The following is a 26,706-nucleotide window of genomic DNA, read 5'->3' on the forward strand; positions in this document are numbered from 1 at the left end:
GAGATGATGATAGCATTTCCTCTTTCCAGGATTGTTATGAAGATTAACAGACATAATATTAGTAAAGTATTAAGCACATAGTCTGATATATAATAGGTGCTTAATAAATATTTGTTTCCTTTCTTCTTTTTCTAAAATAAGTCATTGAAAAAAATTTTTATAGAACTAAATTGTATAAAATAAATTAAATTTTTTATGATACATCATTTAAAAAATTAATAACTTTTTATTTACAAGTTATATGCATGGGTAATTTTACAGCATTGACAATTGCCAAACCTTTTGTTCCAATTTTTCCCCTCCTTCCCCCAACTCCCTCCCCTAGATGGCAAGATGACCAATACATGTTAAATATGTTAAAGTATAAATTAAATACAAAATAAGTATATATGTCCAAACCATTATTTTGCTGTACAAAAAGAATTGGACTCTGAAATACTGTACAATTAGCCTGTGAAGGAAATCAAAAAAATGCAGGTGGGCAAAAACATAGGGATTGGAAATTATTCTTAGTCATCTCCCAGAGTTCTTTTGCTGGGTGTAGCTGGTCCAGTTCATTACTGCTCCCATTGATCTGATTTGGTTCATCTCATTGCTGAAAATGGCCAGGTCCATCAGAATTGATCATCATATAGTATTGTTGTTGAAGTATATAATGATCTCCTGTCCCTGCTTGTTTCACTCAGCATCAGTTCATGTAAGTCTCCCCAGGCCTTTCTGAATCATCCTGTTGGTCATTTCTTACTGAAAAATAATATTCCAGAAATATTCATATAACACAATTTATTCAGCCATTCTCCAATTAATGGGCATCTACTCAGTTTCCAGTTTCTGGCCACCACAAGGAGGGCTGCCACAAACATTCTTGCACATACTGGTCCCTTTCCCTTCTTTAAGATCTCTTTGGGATATAAGCCCAGTAGTAACACTCTGGATCAAAGGGTATGCACAGTTTGATAACTTTTTGAGCATAGTTCCAAATTGCTCTCCAGAATGGTTGGATGTATTCATAATTCCACCAACAATGATGATACATCATTTTTGAAGTGAATATATTTGAAATTGATGAAGACAAGGGCTGATTATTTCTAAGGCTCTTTATTTTTTGATCTGGACAAATAGTTTGGACTTTTGGACAAATTAAAAGTTTTGTTATTTGGATAAGTGGATATGGTTTCTTGATTAAAAAAAAATACACTAAATGAGAACTTGAGATGAATTTTCATTACTCTTATTCAGAATTATTCTTTTTGAACTCAGGCTAGATTAAAAAGTTCCCTAATACACTGACAGTATGTAGCAGTGCTCAAACTTCTTATTGCTTAGACTCTGATTCCAGGCCTACTCCTAATACATCCTGCCTATGGGATCATGGACAAGTCATTTAACATTGCTTGTTTGTTATAGATGAATTACTATTCTCCATGGATAAAGAGTGTTTCACACTGCGAATCTGTTTCATTGATAGAATCATAGTCCTGATTATAAGAAAAAAAGAAGCAAGGAAGGAAGGAAAGAAGGAAAAAGAAAAGAGTATGGAAAGATAGGAAAAGAAAAAAAGGAAAAGAAAGCTGAGGAAAGGGAAAAAAGGAAAGGAAAGAAGAAAAGAGAGGAGAGAAAAGAAAAAAAAATAAGATAAAGGAACAGTAAATAAAAGAAAGGAAAGGAATGGAAGATAAAAAAGAGGGAGTAAGAAAAAGAATAAAACTTGTAAAAAGAACAATAGAGAGGACTTTATTCTAGGTATTTATCTTTACAGTGAAACTGGGGATATACTAAAATAATAGAATTAAAAGACATTAGTTCAAGTTTGCCAAAATCTATACTTAAATTCCTAATCAGGAGATGTAGAAATGCCCAAATAAAGGAGAAAAAAGATGGTAACAATGACAGGAGATCATTATGTGCTGCTCAGATTTTATTATTGAACTATATAGAATCATAGTATAATGGAATTTGAAGGGAACTTGGATATTATTTGTTCCAACCCCTTCATTTCACAAATAAGAAAACTGAGGTTCAGGAATATAAAGTGACTTGTCTAAGATCATTCAGATAGTAAATGCTGAACTGGGATTCAACCCTAAGCCTTCTTCCCCTGAAACCAATATTCTCCCCCTTACAGTTACTGTAACTGGATTGCTTTCATTTTATGCTGTAACATGAGAGAAGCAAAAGCATTACTTAAATGTTCATTTTGAGATAAGTTTTTTTTTTTCCTTTAGAAAAGTCCCTTAACAAATTAGGCCATCTAGGGTCTCCCAGCAACACAAATAAAACATCTCTTTAGGGAAACTGATCCTTTTGGATGTCTGTTTGCTCTCTGCTCACAAAGTCTTCTAAATTGGGTCACATAGAAAGCTTTAGATTTCAAAGGCAACATTTCCATGAGAATTTATGCTCCAAGAACAGCTTACAAAATCCATTCTGACTCTGTTTTCACTTATCTGTCTACTTCTGACTCCCAAATTTCATAATTATGTTCTTTAAAAAATAAAAATAAAACAGAACATTTTTGTTATGAATTCAGTATAATCTATAAGTCATACTTTTCAAGATATAACACACAACTGTGAATTTCTACCACATAATGTTTTTTTTTAATAAATATATTTGAGTTTAAACAGATAGCAACACATAGCTCTCTATCCCTTCCCTGTGTACAATATGTGCAATTTTTAGAATGCTTTTTCAGGGGTCATTTTTCATATCTATTACTACTAAATAACTTCCATTCTCTCTAAGTAGAAGTCTTCCCTCATAACAAAGATTCATAGTTATTAAACAAAACAAAACAAAAGCAGCTATAGTTAAAAATCCATGTCTGATTCCATAGCTTTGGTCCACTGCTTCTCTATCACATATTCTTTGTATCCTCATCCCTACAATGCTGCACTTCAATTTACTCTTAGGGATGAATAAGATTATTAGTCACCACAACCACCCTCAAAGCAAAAAAAAAAAAAAAGAAAGCTGAAATACCAGTGATCTAATTCTGGAATTGAGGTAGGGATTTCTTACTTTGAAATAGTAAATTGTAGCGTACCAGGCATGCAAGGTACTTTCCAAAATTCTAAATACAGAGCTTATATCAAATAGTGTGCAAGCCTAGACACATGTCTCTGCAACACATTCTTTATATTGGGACTGCAATGGATCAGTGGATTTGGCAAATAGGAAGGAGAATTTTATACCCTGAATAGAATTTTCACATTCTAACATTTAAAGGGAGGTAAGAAGAGGAGTCCAGTGCACTCTCTGTGGCACAGTTCAGAAGGATGTTGATTTAGCAAAAGTTTTCAGTTGAGAAGTAGATTAAATTTCTCTTGGAGGATTGAGGTTTTATATAAATATCTATATCTATCTATCTATATAGTTTTTTCATGTTTTCTGAATAAATGAAAAATTGCCTAGTGGATTCATGTACATCATGAAATACAGTCTTCATCTAGATTTCTTTTTGTCTAGGACTGCCAGTACTCTTTTTGCTAGAATACTGGTCAGTTGCCAGTTATGGTTCCAATGATAAGATAACCTAGGTTTTTTTTTGTTTTGTTTTGTTTTTGTTTTGTTTTTTAGATCTCTAGTCCAAATTGAAGTCCAGATTGCAAAACTGGTTGTAATTCTATTGCAGCGGGGGAGAGGAAAATGGGAGGGAAAAAGATGAAATCATTAGTTCCTTTCTCAATATCATTCAATTATTAGTATTTTTAGGGAATTTATAATTTATAATTGATTCAAGAAATTTAAGTTTATTTATCTTCACTTCCCAGGGGAAAAAAAAACAAATCTTCAAAGGTTTGATATTCTCCAAATGCCCTCATAAAAGTTGAATAAGTCTTCTGACCTACTTTTCCAGCACATACCTGATTCTATTAGTAAACTATTTTAAAATTTCTGGAGGTAATTGGAATTTTAAAAAAGAATAAGTGAGAAGGCATGCAGTATTTTGTATTTTAAACATAGTACCAGTTATATCTTCCTAGAATAAAGTCAAAATATATGGCGATGATTCAAATCATTTGACTATTGGCTAGAACCAGATAGCATTTTGAAACATCTGATCATCTTAGAGTCTGCCTCTGAAACCTCATTCCAAATAAGCCTTCAATATAGTGAAAATATTCAATGTGAACACCAAGGCTATGATAATGAATTTTTATATGAAAAGCAAATGTCAATGTTATTAATTTTTTTTAGCTATGAGGGATGGCAATGAGAGGGTGCGGTAAAGGTTTTTCCACACTGAGAATACAGAACAGAGATCTTGAGACACTGGTGGAAAATCACTACTTGAGTGGTCACTTTGTAAAGTACTAACCCATCCAGCAAATCTAACTAGTAGCCTATCATTTTAAGTTTTGCTAATTATCTCCTAGTATTTACTGTTTCTATGGGCTAAACAATTATAAGTGCTGTCAATACCTTTCAAATTTTGCACTCTAGAAAAAATTCCTTATGTTCAATCCTAGTTATGGCTCTGGGAACAATAATATTTAGAACAGTGATTGCTTTTGTGTTAAGGCTTGATTTTAATCTAAAAAGAGAAAATTCATCTAATAAAAAGATGACATAGTGGGCACAGTAAAAATGCATTAGGAGTGTAGTCATTTACCTTATTAGAAGTCATTTTGTCCATTTTCAAGAAGTTATTTGGGTTCAGTTTCCTAATGTGATGGCATGACATAATACAGAAAAATATCTTTAACAACATGAGAAATATAGTGATACACAAACACTAGTTTTATTTAATTTCTTTATTTTAAAATTTTACTGTTATTAGAACACACTTAAAATTGAAGATAGACCAAGAAAGTAATTTAAAATTAGAAAATGGATATTATGTCTTGAGATAGAGTTTCCATTGCATTCAAACTAAATAGATATATCTGGAGAGTCATATATTCCAAAACTGAATTTACTAGCAAAGGAGATATAATGAGCTAATTTGGAACTTAACACAATAGAAGCAAATAGTGTGAATGGGCAGAGTCTACATAAGTAAACATGCAAGAGAATTTGAGCTAAATCTAGATAAAATAGACTGAAAAAAAAGTAAATTTTCAACCACGCCAATTTTATGGGCATGTTTAGCTAGATAATTGTTACAAGTAAACCTGCATACATGCATTTATAAAAGCTAATATGACTAGGTATCCTAAGGCAAGAAAGAATTAAGACTTCTAAATGTTGGATCAGAGGAATTAGGCTCTACAATAATTTTGCAGAGAGTTTATTTTGCAGGTTGTGACCAACACATTCTTCTAATTTATATTATAATGGAGCTATTTTGATTATGTTTCTTAAAAATCTTTAATTGTCTTTAAGCAGGTACTGAGAAATCATGTTTCAATCTGATATATCTTAATTATCCCAATTTCTCTTTATGTGAATCAATTCTTATTCTAGATGAAGCATCGATGAGATGGTATAATTTTAGGGATAATAAAAATCTGACAAAGGTACTGTAGGCTACATAAAAAAATTAATGCAATCCTACAGAGCACTCTGAAGGTAGTCACTACATCAATGTAAGAGTGTGCTGCAATGACATTTCTCTTTTTTCTAGATAATTGAATTTATTCTACAAGAATTCATCATGAGTATCTTCCTTTCACTCTAAAACAATCCTTATCCCCATAATCTCTTAATCACTCAATTTGCCATACATAAATATAGCTTTCAAGTATTGTTTATCCAATTCTCAAGGATAAAAATGTTGTTTAAAATAAACTACTTACAGTAACCATGTGGACTTATAATGTAGAATTTTTCATTGATAAGGGAAAAAAAAACACCTTTTCAACGGAAAAACCAAAAGCATGAGTTTTTAGCCTTAAGAAAAAAATTTGCTCCAATCTACAACTCAGGCATTCCATGTTATTCAATGGTGGCAGATAAAAGAGTCTTATGGAGAATAATATATTCTTTGGCCATGAGACCAAGTTTCAAACCATGTCCATAAACAGACACGAGTCTAACTTTTAGGTATGTACAACTATTTTTAATTCCAAGGATAAAGTTAAAAAAAAAAAAAGGTTTTACCAGTCAATGAATCTACCACTCTTTTAACTCTTCTCTCCCTTACAATTTTCTGGTGTCGATGAACATAAAATTGGTTATTTCTGTTCTTTCTTTCTATCTACAGCATGGACAGAGTAGCTAAGGATGGCAATCATAGGTCAAAATGTTAAGGGGACCCCAAAACATTGAGTTTGTTTCCCATGAGCCCATTGTCTCAAAGCTTATCAATGATTTCAGTCTCATGTCATCACTTCAATCTCACTGCTCATACCCTGAAAAAGATGACATCTGTCTCCATTTATCTCAAGGATGAATAAAGGCCAAAAGGGTCAAAAAATAATTTTGAGCAATCTAGGGCTAATGAAGCAAACACCATGGGGATATTAGGTGGCACTTCCCCAAGTCTTTAACTATAATTAGTATCTTAGGCACAGTGATAAGCACATTATGGGCTTAAAGTAAAAATATGTAAGTTCAAATTCTGATTCTAATATCAACTACCCATAGTTGCTAGCAGCTGTGTAACCCTGGACAAGTCACTTAGCTCTGATATTTAGCTTCTTTTTTCTGTAAAACTGGTATAATTATAATTATATATATATATTTTTTTTTTCTCCCAGATTGTTGTTAGGAAAATGCTTTGTAAATCATAAAGCACAATATAAATGAGTTCTAGTTATTATAACTTTACTGCTCAGTGGCTCTTTCACTGGATAATGGCCAAGGACAGTGAAAGGGATAAAGTTGAAAACTGTCCATTTTCTTTCCTAAATTCAACATTTATAATAGACTTTGAAACATTTTGATTGCAAGAGATTATGGATTTTCTGTTAATCAGGCTCCTCTTCTATCTTTGTCCCTATCAAGGTATATCGTAACAAAAATTGCTTTTCTAAACTGTCATTCTATTTTCAGGTTATTTCAAGCCACTTGCCTTAGAGGGACTGTCTTGAGAAAACTTGGGTTGGCGGAGCAACCCACTTGTAAATTGCCAGTACCACTGCAAGCTACATTTGAGATTCTACTGAGATTCTATTTAATTGCAGAAGAGCTTTCTGATATGGTGTTTCATCATTCTCATCAACTGTAGTCTTGGTCATTTCATCGGGATTTTCACTACTGCTAACGATGGCAACAGCACTGAATGACCTTCTTCTAACCTTGGTTTCAGCCATTCCTGATCCTTTGCCTGAGGATGTTTTCTCAAGGTTGTGCAGCTGCTGATCTTTCCAGTCCAATTGCTTGGCACTGCAGAACGGAGCATATACCTCAACACTTCCCTCAAATTGTAAGCAGTTAACCTTGTAGTATTTTTTCTTCACTTCTAAAACATCATTGAATCTGTGGCCCCAGAGTATTTCTCGAGGCACATAAGAACTTCTTGACTGGTGGGAAGTCCCAGTGGAATCCCCAGTATAAGTAAAAGTCACCAAAATCTCAAAGTTGTCTTTGGCCACAGCTTTTCGATCAAGAGCATACAAAGGGCTTTCATGATCAATTTCATGAACAATGGTCACTGGTGTCACAAGGATGATTTGATCATTTACCAGTTTTAAGTCCTTAAATCCCATTGTCATCCTTCTTTCACTATCTTCCACATAGCGAAGTAGCTGAGCTCTCACTGTTCCCTCTACTACATGATTTGGCCGAAAATCACCAATGCGCCACATAAGGCAAAGTTTCCCATCTCTCATGCCTATGAGGGCAAAATAACTGAATCGAATGGTTTGAGCTCTCTTTCGAGCTGTTGCCATTTTGGCCAAGGCAGCTCCAATGATGAAGGTATTTATGATGCAGCTCAAAATTGACTGGAGTATAACTACAAGAACTGCAACAGAACACTCTTCAGTGACACAACGAGAGCCATAGCCTATAGTGGTTTGAGTTTCAAGGGAAAATAAGAATGCCCCTGTGAAAGTATGGACATTGTCAACACAAGGTGTGATGTTTGGATCATTTAACAGATCTCCATGATGAAGGGCTATCACCCAAAAGATCAAGCCAAAAATCAGCCAAGAGAGAATATAAGATAAAGAGAATATCACAAACATATGACGCCATTTGGTATCCACAAGGGTGGTGAAAATATCAACCATGTAACTCCCCCATTCTCCAAAAATATGTTTAAAGTACACATTGCAACTACCATCTTTGTGGAGCAATCGTCTTCTTGCTCTTCGCTTCTCAGTTATAATGTGCTCTGGATGGCAGTTAGTGTACTTGGGCACATTCCCCTCCATGTTCACAATCCGATAGTTGCTGCCATAATAACTCATTTTGTTATAGTCTCAGATCATCCAGCAGGATAGTAGTTTGATGTTTCTGCTTTCAGTCAAAACCTATAAAGGGAGATAGAAATATATTTTAAACTATGTTACATAAGCCATATAACTCCATTTTAAGGACATAGACAATCAGGATTAATTATGCATTTAACTTTAAGATGACCCAGTTAAAAAAAAACAAAACAATAACAACAACAGCAACAATAACAACAACCACAAAAAGCAATCATCCAGTAAGGGAAAATAGAAGTTTATTATGCATCTATATTATTTTGGGAAACTTCAAAGCTATTCATGATGTATAACCCTGAGACATAACACTGCTTTCTCTGATCTAAAATGAGTAAAATATTTTGCTTTTCTTTATGATACAATCCTCTTGTATTCAAAATATTTGGAAATGTTCCATCTAGCTACAATTAAGGAGAAATACAATTATTACAAGATTTTTTCTAAGATCTCCATAACCCTTTCAAAATGTTAAACTTACATTTGAGAATACATATTTCTTTTTTTCTTATCAGACAAATCTCTTAAAATTCAGCTGTAAGAGAGAAAAATTACCCCACAAACATGAAACATTTTCTCCACTCCAGACTCCATTGAAACTTACATATAACTGTAGATGCCCAGTCTCTATAGCTGATCAAATAAAAACTTTCTCACTTTCAAGCACGTTTTCTCTTTCTATCTTCCCGAAAATACCTTGTTCCTTGATGGACTTTTCCTGACAGAGAACTAAATTACATCTCAATGAAATGGAGCTTGCTTTTGCAAAGATCCGCCTTTAGGTGTGTTTGAGAGATTCTGTCTTAAGCCTAGGGGAGGTAAACCACTCCCAGGTGTCTTTCAGTAAGGTGTAAAATTGCTTTTGCCTTTGTTCCATCACACTCACTCATATTTTGACACTGCCAACTCTTCATTTCCCTTCTGAAAGGGAGGAGAAAATTTTGCCAAAGGCACTAATCATCTTTCTCTCTTAAAGGGAGCATGCTAGATTTCTTCTCTACTGTGGCTTCTTCTCTACATTTCTCCAAATTTAATTGGTAAAACTATCCATTCTACTTCCAACTACATCTTTGCTCTTACTGTTTCTCATGTTTTAAGATAGTCACTAAAATATCTGTAGGAAGTTTAACTCATCAGTAATTTTGGTATCCCAAATAGAAATCATAGAGCAGAAAAGTCTATATCTGAAAGTGAAAGTAAATTTAAAGTAGACATTTCCTTCAGCAATCAAGATCAAGACCGAAAGCACAATAACACCATGACACCATTCTTAATTTTCTACAGTTTTGATTTTCTGGTTATTCCATCTACAAAATGATTTGCTACTTTTGATTGTACTTTTAATCTATTTATACCTGCATGGAGAACTAAGAGGAAGTAACTGGCTATCATTAAGTCCTAGTTGGCAAAGCCCCTTTTCTAGTGCACAAAATGATGGGGGGTTGTTTGGTTTAACAAGTCCTTACTGACCACTCCAATTTCCAACACTGAATTCTGCATACTCTGAAATGGTTAATATACCTATCAAAAAGCATCGGTTTACTCCCTTGTCTCAGGATCAGACTCACTCTACAATAAACACTTTGTTTGATGGAACATTTGTGTGGGATAGACTCTGCTTACATGCTTACAAGCTGAAAATCTTTCCCATGCCAAGAAACCAGTTAGGCACACATTAAAGGGTTTTTTTTTTCCCCCTTATCAATTTGGAGTAGTTGCATCATCTCCTTTGTTAGCATTAAAATAAAATTATGAGGGGTATAATTTTGCATAAAAGACATGAATAGTTTGCTGTTAAATGCACCCTGGATTTTGCAAATGCTTACTGGAATATTACAATATTGGAATATTGGAAATATTCTGGCAATAATTTATCTACATCTTGAGCTTAATTGAAGAAAATCATCTGATCTGCCATTTTATAATGACATCATCCAAGGACTAGGAAGGTAATACTATTTTCAAGCTCCACCCCTCTCTATTTTGCCCTAATTAAACAATCTGTGAAATTAAAATAAAAAGTATTATCAAAGACCAATGTAATTTGAATTAAGCAACTTATTTAGAATTATAATTATTTTCATCTTGATTGATTCCATTTTTTATATGAATCACAAATATCATAAGCATGAGAGAGAAAAGGAATAATTCATAAAGCATGAGTGATTTCTTGACTGTTCTTTTATACCATCAGTAGAAGTTCTTCTATGAAATGATTTTCCATGAAAATCATTTAGAATTCAGGTGATTTCAGTAGCAATTTCTTCTGAGGCATTGTACTAACTCATAATGCTCCAACCAAGCTATGTTCTTTTATGCACTTACATTTCACATATTAGCTGTCAGTTACCATATCTGAGCATTTGAATGGTTTCTTTCCAGAATTTGTCATTTTCATGGAAACAAACCAGGGCCAGAGGAATTCTGTTCTCTCTTTCTTTGAAAGAACTTACCACCTCCTCCCTACTGTGGTTTTGTTTTTGGAATCATCAGCATATTTTGCAAGTCTCTCCACAATAAATGAGATTTTTAGCTATCTTTTCTTTTTCATCCTCTGTCCATCTAAATGATGAATCTCTGAATGGATGTGTTCAGATAAAAAGATGATTCTCCAAAGTCCTTTAGCTTACTACAAATCATATTAAATAAACTAGTCTCTCTCATACATACACACACATGCACTCTAACAACACATCAATAAACAAAACAAAATAAAATCTATTAATGTTTAATGATAACCATTTTTTTTCCCAGTGGACAGGATTAATAAAGAAGATCCTAGTGAGAAAATAGTTAACACTAAATTTATTTCTATGGGCCTGCTAGATACACATGTGAGATCAGTCTGCTTTTAAATGTGCTTACCGACTTCCGGTTAAGATGGCGGAGAGGAGGCTCACAGTTGCATAAGCTCCGCGCTTTCTCTCACTATCCACTTCATTACAAGCCTCTGAATCAATGCTTGACTGAAAAAAACCCACAAATAGTTACCAAGAGAAGCCATCCTTGAGATCCGCCAAGAAAGGTCTGTCTTTACTGGAGGGCTGGGGCGGTTTTAGATCGGGCACAGGCTGAGGGCAGCGGCAGTGAGAGCACGGGAGCAGACTGGAGAGGGGGTGGAGAGTGATCATAGCCGTCTCTGCAGGGAGAGCTTCGCTACAGGTTTGGATAATTTCCTCCGGCAGCAAGTCAACAGCCCAGCAGAAAAGCTAAAAACACCGGGGCTGAAGAATACAACCGCAAACAGCTGAAGTCTCTCAGGACCTGGCCCCCCCCCCTTCCCCCCCCTCAGTGACTCAGCACGCTCTGGGATCTCAGAGCGCAGGCGCAGCACAGTCCTGCTAGTGCCTCACTGCTGCCACCTGCAGTCTGTAGAGGAAGCTCGATAACACACCCAGCCCCTCCCCCAAAGAAAGACTCCAGTTTTTTTCTGTTTTTCTTTGGTAGTTTATCTCTGATTAATAGACAGAATGAGCAAGAAGCTGAAGAGGACTTTAACCCTTGACAGCTTCTATACAGATAGAGAGCAGACTCTAAATCCTGAGGAGACTAAAAACAGGCAGTCCCCAGGTGATTCCCCAAAGGAGGAGATCGGCTGTTCCTCAGCACAGATGAACCTCATAGAAGTGATTAAAAAGGCTCTCACAAGGGAGCTAGAAGAAAAATGGGAAAAGAGTCTGGAGAAAGTTAAAGAGAGAGTGGATAAAGAAGTAAAATCCTTGAAAAATAGGATTAGTGAACTGGAAACAGAAAACAGCTCTCTAAAAAACAAAATTGGCGAAATGGAAAAAAATTCCACAGAACAAAAGAACTCAATTGGACAATTAGAGAAAGATTTTAAAAAAGTGAGTGAAGAGAATACTTCACTGAAAATCAGAATTGAACAAGTGGAATTGAATGACTCGAGGAGACAAGAAGAATCAGTCAAGCAAATCCAAAAAAATCAAACAATGGAGAAAAATGTGAAATACCTTCTGGGGAAGACAACAGACCTGGAAAACAGATCCAGGAGAGACAATCTGAGAATCATTGGACTCCCAGAAAAACATGATGAAAAAAAAAGCCTGGACACTGTCTTCCAGGAAATTATCAAAGAGAACTGCCCAGAAGTCATAGGAACAGAGGAAAAAATAAACATTGAAAGGATTCATCGATCACCCACTGAAAGGGATCCTAAAATCAAAACACCAAGGAATATAGTGGCCAAATGCCAGAACCCTCAGGTGAAAGAAAAAATATTGCAAGCGGCTAGAAAAACCCAATTCAAGTATCAAGGAGCCACAATAAGGATCACCCAGGATCTGGCAGCATCCACATTAAAAGATCGAAGGGCCTGGAATATGATATTCCGAAAAGCTAAGGAACTTGGTATGCAACCAAAAATAACTTACCCAGCGAGAATGAGCATCTTTTTCCAGGGAAGAAGATGGACATTCAACGAAGTAAGCGAATTTCATCTATTTCTGATGAAAAAACCAGAACTTAACAAAAAGTTTGATCTACAAATATAGAACTCAAGAGAAATCTAAAAAGGTAAAGATTAATCTTGGGAACTATATTTTGACTATATAGATGTATAAAGAATACATGTATACCTTGTTCTAGAAATTGATGTGGAAAGGACATTGTACCAGAAAAAGGGTAAAGTGGGGGTAGTACATCTCATGAAGAGGCATAGGAAACCTATTGTATCTGAGAGAAAGAATGGAGGGGGATGAATATAGTGGGTATCTTACTGCCTTCAGAATTGGCTTTAAGTGAAAAATCTTAAGACATATTCAATCTATGGTGAAACTTCTCCCATCTCATTGAAAAGTGAGAAGGGAAAAGTGGAAAGGGAAGGAATAAGCTAAGGGGAAGGGAATACGGGAACTGGGAGGGAAAGGGGTAAGATAGGGGGAGGAACTCTAAGGAGGGGGGAGGGATACTAAAAAGGGAGGGCTGTGAGAAGCAAGGGGTGCTCACAAGCTTAATACTTGGAAGGGGGGGAAAGGGGAAAGAAGGGAGGAAAGCATAAACCGGGGTTAACAAGATGGCAAGTAATACAGAATTGGTCATTCTAACCATAAACGTGAACGGGGTAAACTCCCCCATAAAGAGAAAGCGGTTAGCAGAATGGATTAAAAGCCAGAATCCTACAATATGTTGTTTACAGGAAACACACCTGAAGCGGGGAGATACATGCAGGTTAAAGGTAAAAGGTTGGAGCAAAATCTACTATGCTTCAGGTGAAGTCAAAAAAGCAGGGGTAGCCATCCTGATCTCAGATCAAGCTAAAGCAAAAATTGACCTAATTAAAAGAGATAAGGAAGGACACTATATCTTGCTAAAGGGTAGCATGGATAATGAAGCACTATCTATATTAAACATATATGCACCAAGTGGAGTAGCATCTAAATTCTTAAAAGAGAAACTAAGAGAGCTGCAAGAAGAAATAGACAGTAAAACTATAATAGTGGGAGATCTTAACCTTGCACTCTCAGAATTAGATAAATCAAACCAGAAAATAAATAAGAAAGAAGTCAAAGAGGTAAACAGAATACTAGAAAAGCTAGATATGATAGATCTCTGGAGAAAATGTAATGGAGACAGAAAGGAATACACTTTCTTTTCAGCAGTTCATGGAACCTATACAAAAATTGACCATATATTAGGACATAAAAACCTCAAACTCAAATGTAGTAAGGCAGAAATAGTAAATGCATCCTTTTCAGACCACGATGCAATGAAAATTACATTCAACAAAAAAGCAGGGGGAAGTAGACCAAAAAATAATTGGAAACTAAATAATCTCATACTAAAGAATGATTGGGTAAAACAGCAAATCATAGACATAATTAATAACTTCACCCAAGAAAACGATAATAATGAGACATCATACCAAAATGTATGGGATGCAGCCAAAGCGGTAATAAGGGGAAATTTCATATCTCTAGAGGCCTATTTGTATAAAATAGAGAAAGAGAAGGTCAATGAATTGGGTTTGCAATTAAAAATGCTAGAAAAGGAACAAATTAAAAACCCCAGTCAAACACTAAACTTGAAATTCTAAAAGTAAAAGGTGAGATCAATAAAATTGAAAGTAAAAAAACTATTGAATTGATTAATAAAACTAAGAGTTGGTTCTATGAAAAAACCAACAAAATAGACAAACCCTTAGTAAATCTGATTAAAAAAAGGAAAGAGGAAAATCAAATTGTTAGTCTTAAAAATGAAAAGGGAGAACTCACCACTAACGAAGAGGAAATTAGAGCAATAATTAGGAGTTACTTTGCCCAACTTTATGCCAATAAATTCGACAACTTAAATGAAATAGAAAAATACCTCCAAAAATACAGCTTGCCCAAACTAACAAGAAGAAGTAAATATCCTAAACAGTCCCATCTCAGAAAAAGAAATAGAACAAACTATCAATCAACTCCCTAAGAAAAAATCCCCAGGACCAGATGGATTTACATGTGAATTCTACCAAACATTTAAAGAACAATTAACTCCAATGTTATATAAACTATTTGAAAAAATAGGGATTGAAGGAGTCCTACCAAACTCCTTTTATGACACAGATATGGTACTGATACCTAAACCAGGTAGGCTGAAAACAGAGAAAGAAAATTATAGACCAATCTCCCTAATGAATATTGATGCTAAAATCTTAAATAAAATATTAGCAAAAAGATTACAGAAAATTGTCACCAGGATAATACACTATGACCAAGTAGGATTTATACCAGGAATGCAGGGCTGGTTCAATATTAGGAAAACTATTAACATAATTGACTATATCAATAACCAAACAAACAAAAACCACATGATCATCTCAATAGATGCAGAAAAAGCATTTGATAAAATCCAACATCCATTCCTAATAAAAACACTTGAGAGCATAGGAATAAATGGACTTTTCCTTAAAATAGTCAGGAGCATATATTTAAAACCATCAGTAAGCATCATATGCAATGGGGAAAAACTGGAACCTTTCCCAGTAAGATCTGGAGTGAAGCAAGGTTGCCCACTATCACCATTATTATTTAATATCGTATTAGAAACACTAGCCTCGGCAATAAGAGTCGAGAAAGATATAAAAGGAATTAGAGTAGGCAATGAGGAAACCAAACTATCACTCTTTGCAGATGATATGATGGTATACCTAGAGAACCCCAGAGATTCTACCAAAAAGCTATTGGAAATAATTCATAATTTTAGCAAAGTAGCTGGCTACAAAATAAATCCCCATAAATCCTCAGCATTTTTATACATCACCAACAAAACCCAACAGCAAGAGATACAAAGAGAAATTCCATTCAGAATAACTGTTGATACCATAAAATATTTGGGAATCTATCTACCAAAGGAAAGTCAGGAATTATATGAGCAAAATTATAAAAAAGTCTCCACACAAATAAAGTCAGACTTAAATAATTGGAAAAATATTAAGTGCTCTTGGATCGGCCGAGCGAACATAATAAAGATGACAATACTCCCTAAACTAATCTATTTATTTAGTGCTATACCAATCAGACTTCCAAGAAAATATTTTATTGATCTAGAAAAAATAACAACAAAATTCATATGGAACAATAAAAAGTCGAGAATCTCAAGGGAATTAATGAAAAAAAAATCAAATGAAGGTGGCCTAGCTGTACCTGATCTAAAACTATATTATAAAGCAGCAGTCACCAAAACCATTTGGTATTGGCTAAGAAATAGATTAGTGGATCAGTGGAAAAGGCTAGGCTCACAAGACAGAATAGTCAACTATAGCAATCTAGTGTTTGACAAACCCAAAGCCCCTAACTTCTGGGAAAAGAATTCATTATTTGATAAAAACTGCTGGGATAATTGGAAATTAGTATGGCAGAAATTAGGCATGGACCCACACTTAACACCATATACCAAGATAAGATCAAAATGGGTCTATGACCTAGGCATAAAGAACGAGACTATAAATAAATTAGAGGAACATAGAATAGTTTATCTCTCAGACTTGTGGAGGAGAAAGAAATTTGTGACCAAAGATGAACTAGAGACCATTACTGATCACAGAATAGAAAATTTCGATTACATCAAATTAAAAAGCCTTTGTACAAATAAAACTAATGCAAACAAGATTAGAAGGGAAGCGACAAACTGGGAAAACATTTTCACAGTTAAAGGTTCTGATAAAGGCCTCATTTCCAAAATATATAGAGAACTGACTCAAATTTATAAGAAATCAAGCCATTCTCCAATTGATAAATGGTCAAAGGATATGAACAGACAATTTTCAGAGGATGAGATTGAAACTATTACCACTCATATGAAAGAGTGTTCCAAATCATTATTGATCAGAGAAATGCAAATTAAGACAACTCTGAGATACCACTACACACCTGTCAGATTGGCTAAGATGACAGGAAAAAATAATGATGAATGTTGGAGGGGATGCGGGAAAACTGGGACACTAATGCATTGTTGGTGGAGTTGTGAACGAATCCAACCATTCTGGAGAGCAATCTGGAATTATGCCCAAAAAATTATCAAAATGTGCATATCCTTTGATCCAGCAGTGTTTCTATTGGGCTTATATCCCAAAGAAATACTAAAGAAGGGAAAGGGACCTGTATGTGCCAAAATGTTTGTAGCAGCCCTGTTTGTAGTGGCTAGAAACTGGAAAATGAATGGATGCCCATCAATTGGAGAATGGCTGGGTAAATTGTGGTATATGAATGTTATGGAATATTATTGTTCTGTAAGAAATGACCAGCAGGATGAATACAGAGAGGCTTGGAGAGACCTACATGAACTGATGCTAAGTGAAATGAGCAGAACCAGGAGATCATTATACACTTCGACAACGATATTGTATGAGGACATATTTTGATGGAAGTGGATTTCTTTGACAAAGAGACCTGAGTTTCAATTGATAAATGACGGACAAAAGCAGCTACACCCAAAGAAAGAACACTGGGAAACGAATGTGAACTATCTGCATTTTTGTTTCTCTTCCCGGATTATTTATACCTTCTGAATCCAATTCTCCCTATGCAACAAGAGAACTGTTCGGTTCTGCAAACATATATTGTATCTAGGATATACTGCAACATATCCAACATATAAAGGACTGCTTGCCATCTAGGGGAGGGGGTGGAGGGAGGGAGGGGAAAAAAATCGGAACAGAAATGAGTGTAAATATAATGTAATTATTAAATAAAAAAAAAAAAAAACAAAAAAAAAAAAATGTGCTTACCATTGCATCACTGAGTTCAAGACCGGTTGGCTGGTTTGTTTTGAAGATTTTTATGGCATAAAATAAAATATTGACACTTGTATTTAAAGTCATTATGCCCAAATTTTCAACTTTATCATCATAATCAGAAAGCATTTTGAAAGACCTCTTTCCCATGATGCCTTTTGTTCTCTTCATCACATCCATTTCTGAATATTTCCCTCCCCTTCTCCCACACAGTAAGCCACTCTTTATAACAAATATTTCAAAAGAGTGAAAGAAAGCTCAGAAAAATAAAGGTAAGAGATGAACCATTTCTGACAGAAATATAGACTATTATATACCCATGATGCCCCATATTTGCAGTGAACAGAGAAAGATACAATTTCTCAATTCTTCCTTAGATAAAATCTAATAATATATTCAGTTTTCTTTTATTGTTCTATATTTTATCTTGTTATATTTGTGTAGATTTCCCCTTTACATAAACTTACTTCATTCTATAACAATTCATGTTTTTATGTGCTTCTTGAATTCTTACACCATTTCTTATGGCACAATATTTCATTGCAGTGTCAGGTATCAGGTTAGTCATTTGCTAACACCAAAAAAAAAAAAAAAAAAGTGCTGCTGTGTAGTATTTCTCTTTACATGACAAGCTTCCTGACCTCTAGGAACTTGTGGTATTTATTTTTGCTTAAAAAGTGCTTCCTTTATGGGAACTAGAAAATGAATCAAATAAGTCTGGGAAACCTTAGCACATAAACCTACAAAGTATAGAGTGCATCATTTCCTTCCCTTCATCCCCCCAATTCCGTTTCTACATCCCCCAACTCTGGCTTCAAACTACACCAGTGAATTAATTCATTCATTGAAAGAAAAAAACAAAGTCATTCTTATCTATTCTTTAGGGAGTTGTTATAGGTTGAGCATAAGAATCTAATTCTCAATTAGTGGTATTAAATTACAATGAGGTTTCTTTCAGAGTATACTGCAAACATAAAAAATATTAGTCATTCTGTTTTGCTCTCTCATCGACTCCAAATTTATAAGATAATGTACATTTTAGATAAACTAAGTAGAGGAGAATACTTCTGAAATGAAAAATATAGATCATTCTGCGACTACTAGGAGCTACTTTTGATCAGCAGCTTTCTTTTTTTATTGCTCTTTTTTATTCTTTCTTTTTTCTCTCTTGTCCTTTCCCTTCCCTTCTTCTTTTCCTTCCTTCCTCCTCCCTTCCCCTTCTTCTTTCCCTTCTCTTTCCTTTTTTCCTTCCTTTTTCTTCCTTCCTTTTTCTCTTTCTCCTTCTCCCCCCTCTTATTATCTCTTTTCTCTCTCTCACTATCCAAGTCATCCAAGCAAGTTAATCCAATTCATTGGCCATTTATAAACCTGATACCATTACTGACTGGCAAGGGAGATCTGTCCTACTCTGCTTCTAACTTGGGCTGATTTGTCTTTCCTTAGGAAGTTTGTGATTTCCTTTCTCCTGGGACCTACCATATTGGTACTGGGCTTAGTGTGGCTGCTTTATCCACTTTAACTTTACAACATCTTAGAATTCCTGAGCTCAAGAAATCTACTAGTCTTATCCTTTTCAGGATTATAGACATTCAATAATCCTTTAAATTTTCATGCAATAACAATCTTCTACAGTCTTCTTGTTCCCCACAGGGATTTGCAGAGGAGGAAGGAGAATGAAGCACTTCGTAGGCAACAATTAGGTGGTGTATTATTCAGTAAAAGAGGAAGAGTATGAAAAATGGACAGTGGGAGAGCAAAAAAAAAAATGCCTGAAATGCCAGAGAATTCAAGGGAAAAAAAATCATTTAAGAGCGCAAGTGATGAATCAACATAAAGGATCCTGAAGCTACACTTGTGAGCATTAAATCATAAGAGCGATCATAAACTGTTTTTTTAAGGAATATCTTGAAAAAATGAGTAAATAATTGAAGAAATATGCTGATTATTAGGACCAATTAAAATGTCTATTTCTCAGCATCAGATGATACATTCACAAAAATAGACCCCTTAATAGAGCATAGACAGATTGTAAATATAGATTTAAAAATAATAAGCATATCCTTTGAATACTATAATGAAATTTTAAAAGTATTCAATACAGGGAATATAATTCAAAGACAAGACTAAATGGAGATTTAATAATAAAAGAATAAACAATGAGTGGAATAAAATAAATCATTGAAAAAGTAACTATGAAACATAATGATAATGATGAAATGAAAAATTTGTCTGGAATGAATCTAAACACACACACACAAAGCACACAAAGCACACGCACATACCCCTCCTTAAATACATACATTTTCAAAATAGAAAAAAAATAAAGAGGGTATACATGCAAATAAAATACAAAATAAACCAAGTGAATATAAACCCAAAATGAGCATGAAAAATATCTTGACTCAGACACTTACCACTTCCTAATTGTGTGACCTTGAGCAAGTCACTTTGCCCAATTGCCTCAGGGGAAAAAAGAAAAGATTATATATATATAAAGTTGGGAAAGCAAAACATAGATTTGAAAGCTAAAAGTTTATTAAAATGACAGATAGTACAAGAAGTTGGTTATTTGATAATACTAACAAAAATGATAAAGTTTTTACTAACTTGAAAAAAAATCAGAAAACTAAATGAAATTTTAGAAAACTCAGAAGCAATAAAAGTAATTATCAGAATCTACTACATACTTTTATGTCAACAAAGTGGAGAGTTCAAATTAGAAATAATTTACAAAAATATGAAATGCCTAAATTAAAAGAACATCAAATAGAAAACTAAAATTATCTATTTTTCAGGGAAGGAAATTGAACTACAAATAAACTAGAGAAGGAGAGAGAAAGAAATTGTATGAAAATTCTATCAATTTTTTTGGCCTCCAGTAAGCAAGTTATTTTCGATAGTAAGTAATGTCTACCAAATACTTTTTTGGTGGTCAAATATGATATGATCATCTAAAATGGGGAGCAATAATAAAATAATAAGAATATAGTAATTAATATACATCTATTCAAATGTATTAAATAAAGCTATGGCAGAAAGATTACAGAAATGCATTCAAAAAGTTAATATGACTAAATTATAGTTATATCATGAATACAGGGGTGGTTAAGGATTAGTATAACCAGTTACATTGAGATAAAAAATCCTAAATCACATACTTATATCAAAAAATGCAGAAGAAGTTTTTGAAAAAGCACAATATCATTTATGCTAACAATTATACAATGTACAAGCACAGTTGGTTGCAATTTGAATCCCCCACCCCCGAAGGAGATTAGTGATGATCAGAATCACAAATGGAACACAACTCACAAAGTCACAAATGGTAGTAAATAGAAAGTCGTATATCTAGTACAGCAAATAGATCAATTTCAGTGGCATATAATATTTGAAGGAATAATCTGTAAGATATATGTAAAGAGAGACTGATGGTACATTGTGAAGGTCTCTAAATGCCAAACATAGGAGTTCATATTTTATCCTAATGGTAATAGAGAGACAACCAAATTTCTTGAGCCATGGTTATCCCTGTGCCTTAATAATTTCAATTTGGCAGCAGTTTGGAGGAGAAATGTGAGAAAGCAGGAGAAGTTAGGTGGCTACTGCAATTTCCCATAATAAAAATGAGAATCTAAACTAGGATAGTTTTGATACAAGCAGAGAAAAGGGGAAATATGGAAGATATATGGAGGGAGGGAGAGAATAAGATGTGACAAACAATTGGATATGGAAAATGATTAAAAAGGAAGACTGGAAAATAACTCTTAAAATGAAAATCTCTGTATTCTTGACAGAAATAAGGAAATTAGGAGGGATATAATTAGTGGAAAAGACAGTGGATTTTGTTTTGGACATGTGGAGTTGAGATGCCAAGGAGTGATCTTAGTGGAGATATCCAATAGAAAGTTGAAGATGCAATACTTAATCTGAGAAAAGTATAAAAGATTGGATGCATATGAAGTAGATATTTCTTTTTATTTTATTTTATTTTTATTTTATTTTTTTTTATTTAATAATTACTTTATATTGACAGAATCCATGCCAGGGTAATTTTTTTTTTTTACAACATTATCCTTTGCTCGTTTCTGTTCCAATTTTTTTCCCCTCCCTCCCTCCACCCCCCCCCCCCCAGATGGCAAGCAGTCCTTTATATGTTGGATATGTTGCAGTATATCCTAGATACAATATATGTTTGCAGAACCAAACAGTTCTCTTGTTGCATAGGGAGAATTGGATTCAGAAGGTATAAATAACCCGGGAAGAAAAACAAAAATGCAGATAGTTCACATTTGTTTTCCAGTGTTCTTTCTTTGGGTGTAGCTGCTTTTGTCCGTCATTTATCAATTGAAACTCAGTTAGGTCTCTTTGTCAAAGAAATCCACTTCCATCAAAATATGTCCTCATACAATATCGTTGTCGAAGTGTATAATGATCTCCTGGTTCTGCTCATTTCACTTAGCATCAGTTCATGTAAGTCTCGCCAGTCCTCTCTGTATTCATCCTGCTGGTCATTTCTTACAGAACAATAATATTCCATAACATTCATATACCACAATTTACCTAGCCATTCTCCAATTGATGGGCATCCATTCATTTTCCAGTTTCTAGCCACTACAAATAGGGCTGCTACAAACATTTTGGCACATACAGGTCCCTTTCCCTTCTTTAGTATTTCTTTGGGATATAACCCCAATAGAAACACTGCTGGATCAAAGGGCATGCACAATTTGATAATTTTTTGGGCATAATTCCAGATTGCTCTCCAGAATGGTTGGATTCGTTCACAACTCCACCAACAATGCATTAGTGTCCCAGTTTTCCCCCATCCCCTCCAACATTCATCCTTATTTTTTCCTGTCATCTTAGCCAATCTGACAGGTGTGTAGTGGTATTTCAGAGTTGTCTTAATTTGCATTTCTCTGATCAATAATGATTTGGAACACTCTTTCATATGAGTGGTAATAGTTTCAATTTCATCCTCTGAAAATTGTCTGTTCATATCCTTTGACCATTTATCAATTGGAGAATGGCTTGATTTCTTATAAATTTGAGTCAGTTCTCTATATATTTTGGAAATGAGGCCTTTATCAGAACCTTTAACTGTGAAGATGTTTTCCCAGTTTGTTGCTTCCCTTCTAATCTTGTTTGCATTAGTTTTATTTGTACAAAGGCTTTTTAATTGGTGTAATCAAAATTTTCTATTTTGTGATCAGTAATGGTCTCTAGTTCATCTTTGGTCACAAATTTCTTTCTCCTCCACAAGTCTGAGAGATAAACTATTCTATGTTCCTCTAATTTATTTATAATCTCATTCTTTATGCCTAGGTCATGGACCCATTTTGATCTTATCTTGGTATATGGTGTTAAGTGTGGGTCCAGAAGTAGATATTTCATAGTTGACTCTTTCAGGCTTCTTAAGATCATCAAGAAAGGGATTATAGACAAGGAAGTGAGCTCTGAACATAAATCTGTTCTATATATATTTATATTTGATTCTATCAATAATCTTAGAAGAAATTTTTGACAAAATACAATTCTTATTTCTGAAAGAAAAAAATAAATGTATTAATAGAATAAATACTACCTATAAAATGTGACAATTTTATGTAATTAAACTGTAATTATCAGCAAATCAATGATATCCATTTTCAATATTTCTATTTGAAATAACACAAGAAATTCTATCTACAGTAATAAAAGAAGAAAAAAATTAATTAGCATAAGGGAAATTGAATTAAAAATACTGATTTTTAAGTTATCTAATCACTGATTTAGAAAATCCAAAAGGGAACTAAAATGAATTCAAATACCAATTTCAGTAAAGTTGTATAATATACAGTAAGTCCACATGTATCTGTGCATTGCCAATCCCACTCTTCCAAAAAAACTTATTCAAAAAGAGACAGAAAAATCTACTGAAATAACTAGAGTATTCATAAAATATTTGAAAATCATTATGCCAAGGTACATAAAATATTATATAAATAAAAATTTTACCAATGTACATCAAAATACAACTATAAAACATTTTAATATATATTTTTAAAAATATCATACAGTAAAAAATAATTGCTCATGAATATAATGAGCAGATATAATCTTTTTTATTATCTTCATTATCTTAAAATAATTTTGTTAATTAATCAATTACATACCAAACAAATGACTAAAGAATTACTCTATAAAGATAGAAGAATAAAAAGATAACAGAACATATCTGGAGGATAAATGGAATAAAAAAATCTCAATAGAAACAATGAAAAAATGGAAAGAAAGCCATAATAAATTTCAAACTGTATTACTAAGCAGTAGTATCAAAAGAGGTAATCATCAATTGATTTTAAAAGAAAGCAACATAACTTTGAGAATCCATAGTAACTTAGACCTCTTTCACAAACCAACTAGTACAACAGCAATAGTAAGTTTACACGATGATCGATTCTGATGGGTGTGTTTTTTTTTTTTTCCAACAGCGAGATGATTCATACAATTCCAATGGTCTTGTGATGAAGAGAGCCATCTGCACCTAGAGAGAAGACTGTGGGGACTGAGTGTGCATCACAACATAATATTTTCATTTTTTGTTGCTGTTTTCTTGCATTTTATTTTCTCTCATTTTTTTTCCTATTTGATCTGATTTTTCTTGTGCAGCATGATAATTATAGAACTATGTATAGAAATATTTCATATGTTTAACATATCTCGGATTACTTAAAATCTAGAGGAAGAGGTGAGGAGAAAGGGAGAGAGAAAAAAATGGAATGCAAGATTTTTCAAGGGTGAATATTGAAAAGTATCTGTGCATGTTTTGAAAATAAAACGTTTTCATTACAAAAGGAAAAAAAAAATGAACTAATGCATACCTTCCCAGAATGCCTATTACATAAAAACCTGATTCAAAGATTAAAAATAAAGTCATTCTGCAAAAAATAAATGATCAAAAGATATGAACAGATAATTTTCAAAGGAAGAAATAGAGGCTATCAACAATCATGGAGGGATAGATCATATAATTACAACTTAGATAAAATACCTAAACAACTCTGAGGTTTTACTTTATATCTATCAGGTTGGCAAAAATGCCAAAAAATAAAAATGAAAAATATTGGAAGGGTAGTGGGAGAAAAAGGCACATTAATGCTCTTGGTGAAGCTATGAATTGAAAGAAAAGGAACAAGCATTTATATATTATGTCTACTATATGCTATTCACTGTACTTTGCATATTACATTTGTACTTACAAATATTACACCTACATATTTATGGACATATGTATATTAAATTTGGACATGTAGGATATATAGGACATTATAAATATGTGTATATATGTGCATATAGATAGATATGATAAGATATAGATATAGAGAGGATATGCATGGTTCAGTTGATCAGATGTGTCTGACTCTTCATAGTCCATGGACCATAGCATGCCAGCACTGTCCATGGAGTTTTCTTGACAAGAATTTATTTTATACTTGAGGAAATTGAGGCAGAGAAAAGTTAAGTGACTTTCTGAGGATCACAGATCTAGAATGGAAGAAATGTGTAAGAAGTATTCAAATTACACTTAAACATAGTTTTCTAGCTTCCAGGCACAGCATTCTACATCCTGCTTTATTTGGCTGACAAATAGAGGATTTGTCATTGGCAAGGGATAGAACCACTTTGTCTTCTAAAACTGAAGCAACAGAAGAAGGAATTATAAATAATGTTGAGTTTATTTGAAGTGTGAATCTAATGAAGGAAGAGAGCTCTGAAGTGAAATGTAAATTGAAATGCTCTGTTGAGGAAAGAGGAAATATAGACAATAAGTGACTTAAGAAGAGATTAGGTTTGATACAAATATCATGGGAGTGTGATAGAGCTAATCAGGAAAATGTACTAAAACTGAGGAAGTATAAATGCTTAGTTGATCCCAATGTGTGAGTGTGTGTGTCTGTGTGCACATGCATGTGTAATTTGTAGCAGTTCCAGTCAGAATACCTGTGTGATTTTCTACCAATGTCATTCTGAAAGACAGGAGGATTAGAGAAAGAATATGATGGATTTTCTTTCTCCAGAATAAATTTACCTTTCTAAACATAATAATAAAATTATTTTAAAATATGAATATAATTTATGGACCATTGTTTGAGAAATCATTCAATCTTTGCATATCCCTTTGAACTTTTAGAAAAGAACACAATATCATCACACTGTCTAAAAGCAAACAAATATAGTAATATGAAAAAAGGGATATTTGAGACATAAAGACATAATAACATCAGAATAAAATGAATATTTTCTTTCTAGATCACTGTATCGTAACCATGAATGGGATCATAAATTTAGAGCAAAAATGGACTTTTAACTTCTAACACATAAAATTAATCTAATACAAACTAACATACAAAATTAATATGACTTGTCCAAAGTCACATACATAATAATCAGAATGCTCTTATTTCTGTAATTAGTAGAATTGATTTAACTCTGAATGATTTATTCACTCAGCATTTTGATAATAAATTTAAAAAGTAATCTATGGTTTCATAGCACCCTGAAAAAATAAAATTAAATGTTAAAGAAGTCAGACTACAATAAATTCTATCGAGTGTATCAATAATCACAGAATACACAGTTTCAATACTGATTTTAGTCTTAACATCAGTTTCCTATCACTCAGTGGGGGAAAGGGATGCATTAAAAATTTCTACCATCATCTATTTTTAAGAAAATTATATAACACTAGATATTTTTCCACATGAAAGCAAGAGGAAATAATGAAACCTGAAGACTTGAAATTTTGAAAGCACTTTCATAATGGATTTTCTTTCAAACTATTTTTTTATTAGTTTCTTATTCTTCCATGCAATGGAAAGACACATGGCAAATGTAAGCAGGCTGAAACATATTACCAATAATTGCCTATGCCAGAGGTTGTGTAAAAAGCATCAACAAGACATGTATGACTGGAAAAAGAAGCAGGCCAGTCATGTAACAAAAAATGGGGAATGTCAGATAAAAAGCCCAAGTATTTTATTAATATTCAATAAATATTAGGGCAATAATTAGATGTCTGCCAACATATTGTATAAATTACTTTTGGGGGATTGATGGACAGATATAGATGAGAATGATACAGATTGAGGAGACTATGATTCAAATGATTTGGGA

At 33.6% G+C, this 26,706-nt stretch overlaps 1 protein-coding gene across 3 annotated transcripts in view; it reads right to left on the reverse strand.

Moving 5' to 3' along the window:
* Window positions 1–203: 203 nt before the first annotated feature.
* The window catches only part of KCNJ16 (potassium inwardly rectifying channel subfamily J member 16), a 172,070-nt gene continuing 145,567 nt past the window's right edge, over window positions 204–26,706 (reverse strand). For 2 of the 3 annotated variants that reach the window (XM_051995212.1, XM_051995211.1), the window contains one exon: window positions 4,743–8,363. In XM_051995212.1, coding sequence (XP_051851172.1) covers window positions 7,032–8,300 — 1,269 coding nt within the window. In that variant the 5' untranslated portion in view covers window positions 8,301–8,363 and the 3' untranslated portion in view covers window positions 4,743–7,031. Of the gene's footprint in view, window positions 745–4,742; window positions 8,364–26,706 lie in introns of those variants that run through there. The other variant, XM_051995213.1, reaches the window with a different exon arrangement.

Source organism: Antechinus flavipes, chromosome 4, assembly GCF_016432865.1.
Source record: "Antechinus flavipes isolate AdamAnt ecotype Samford, QLD, Australia chromosome 4, AdamAnt_v2, whole genome shotgun sequence".
Lineage (NCBI taxonomy): Eukaryota > Metazoa > Chordata > Mammalia > Dasyuromorphia > Dasyuridae > Antechinus > Antechinus flavipes.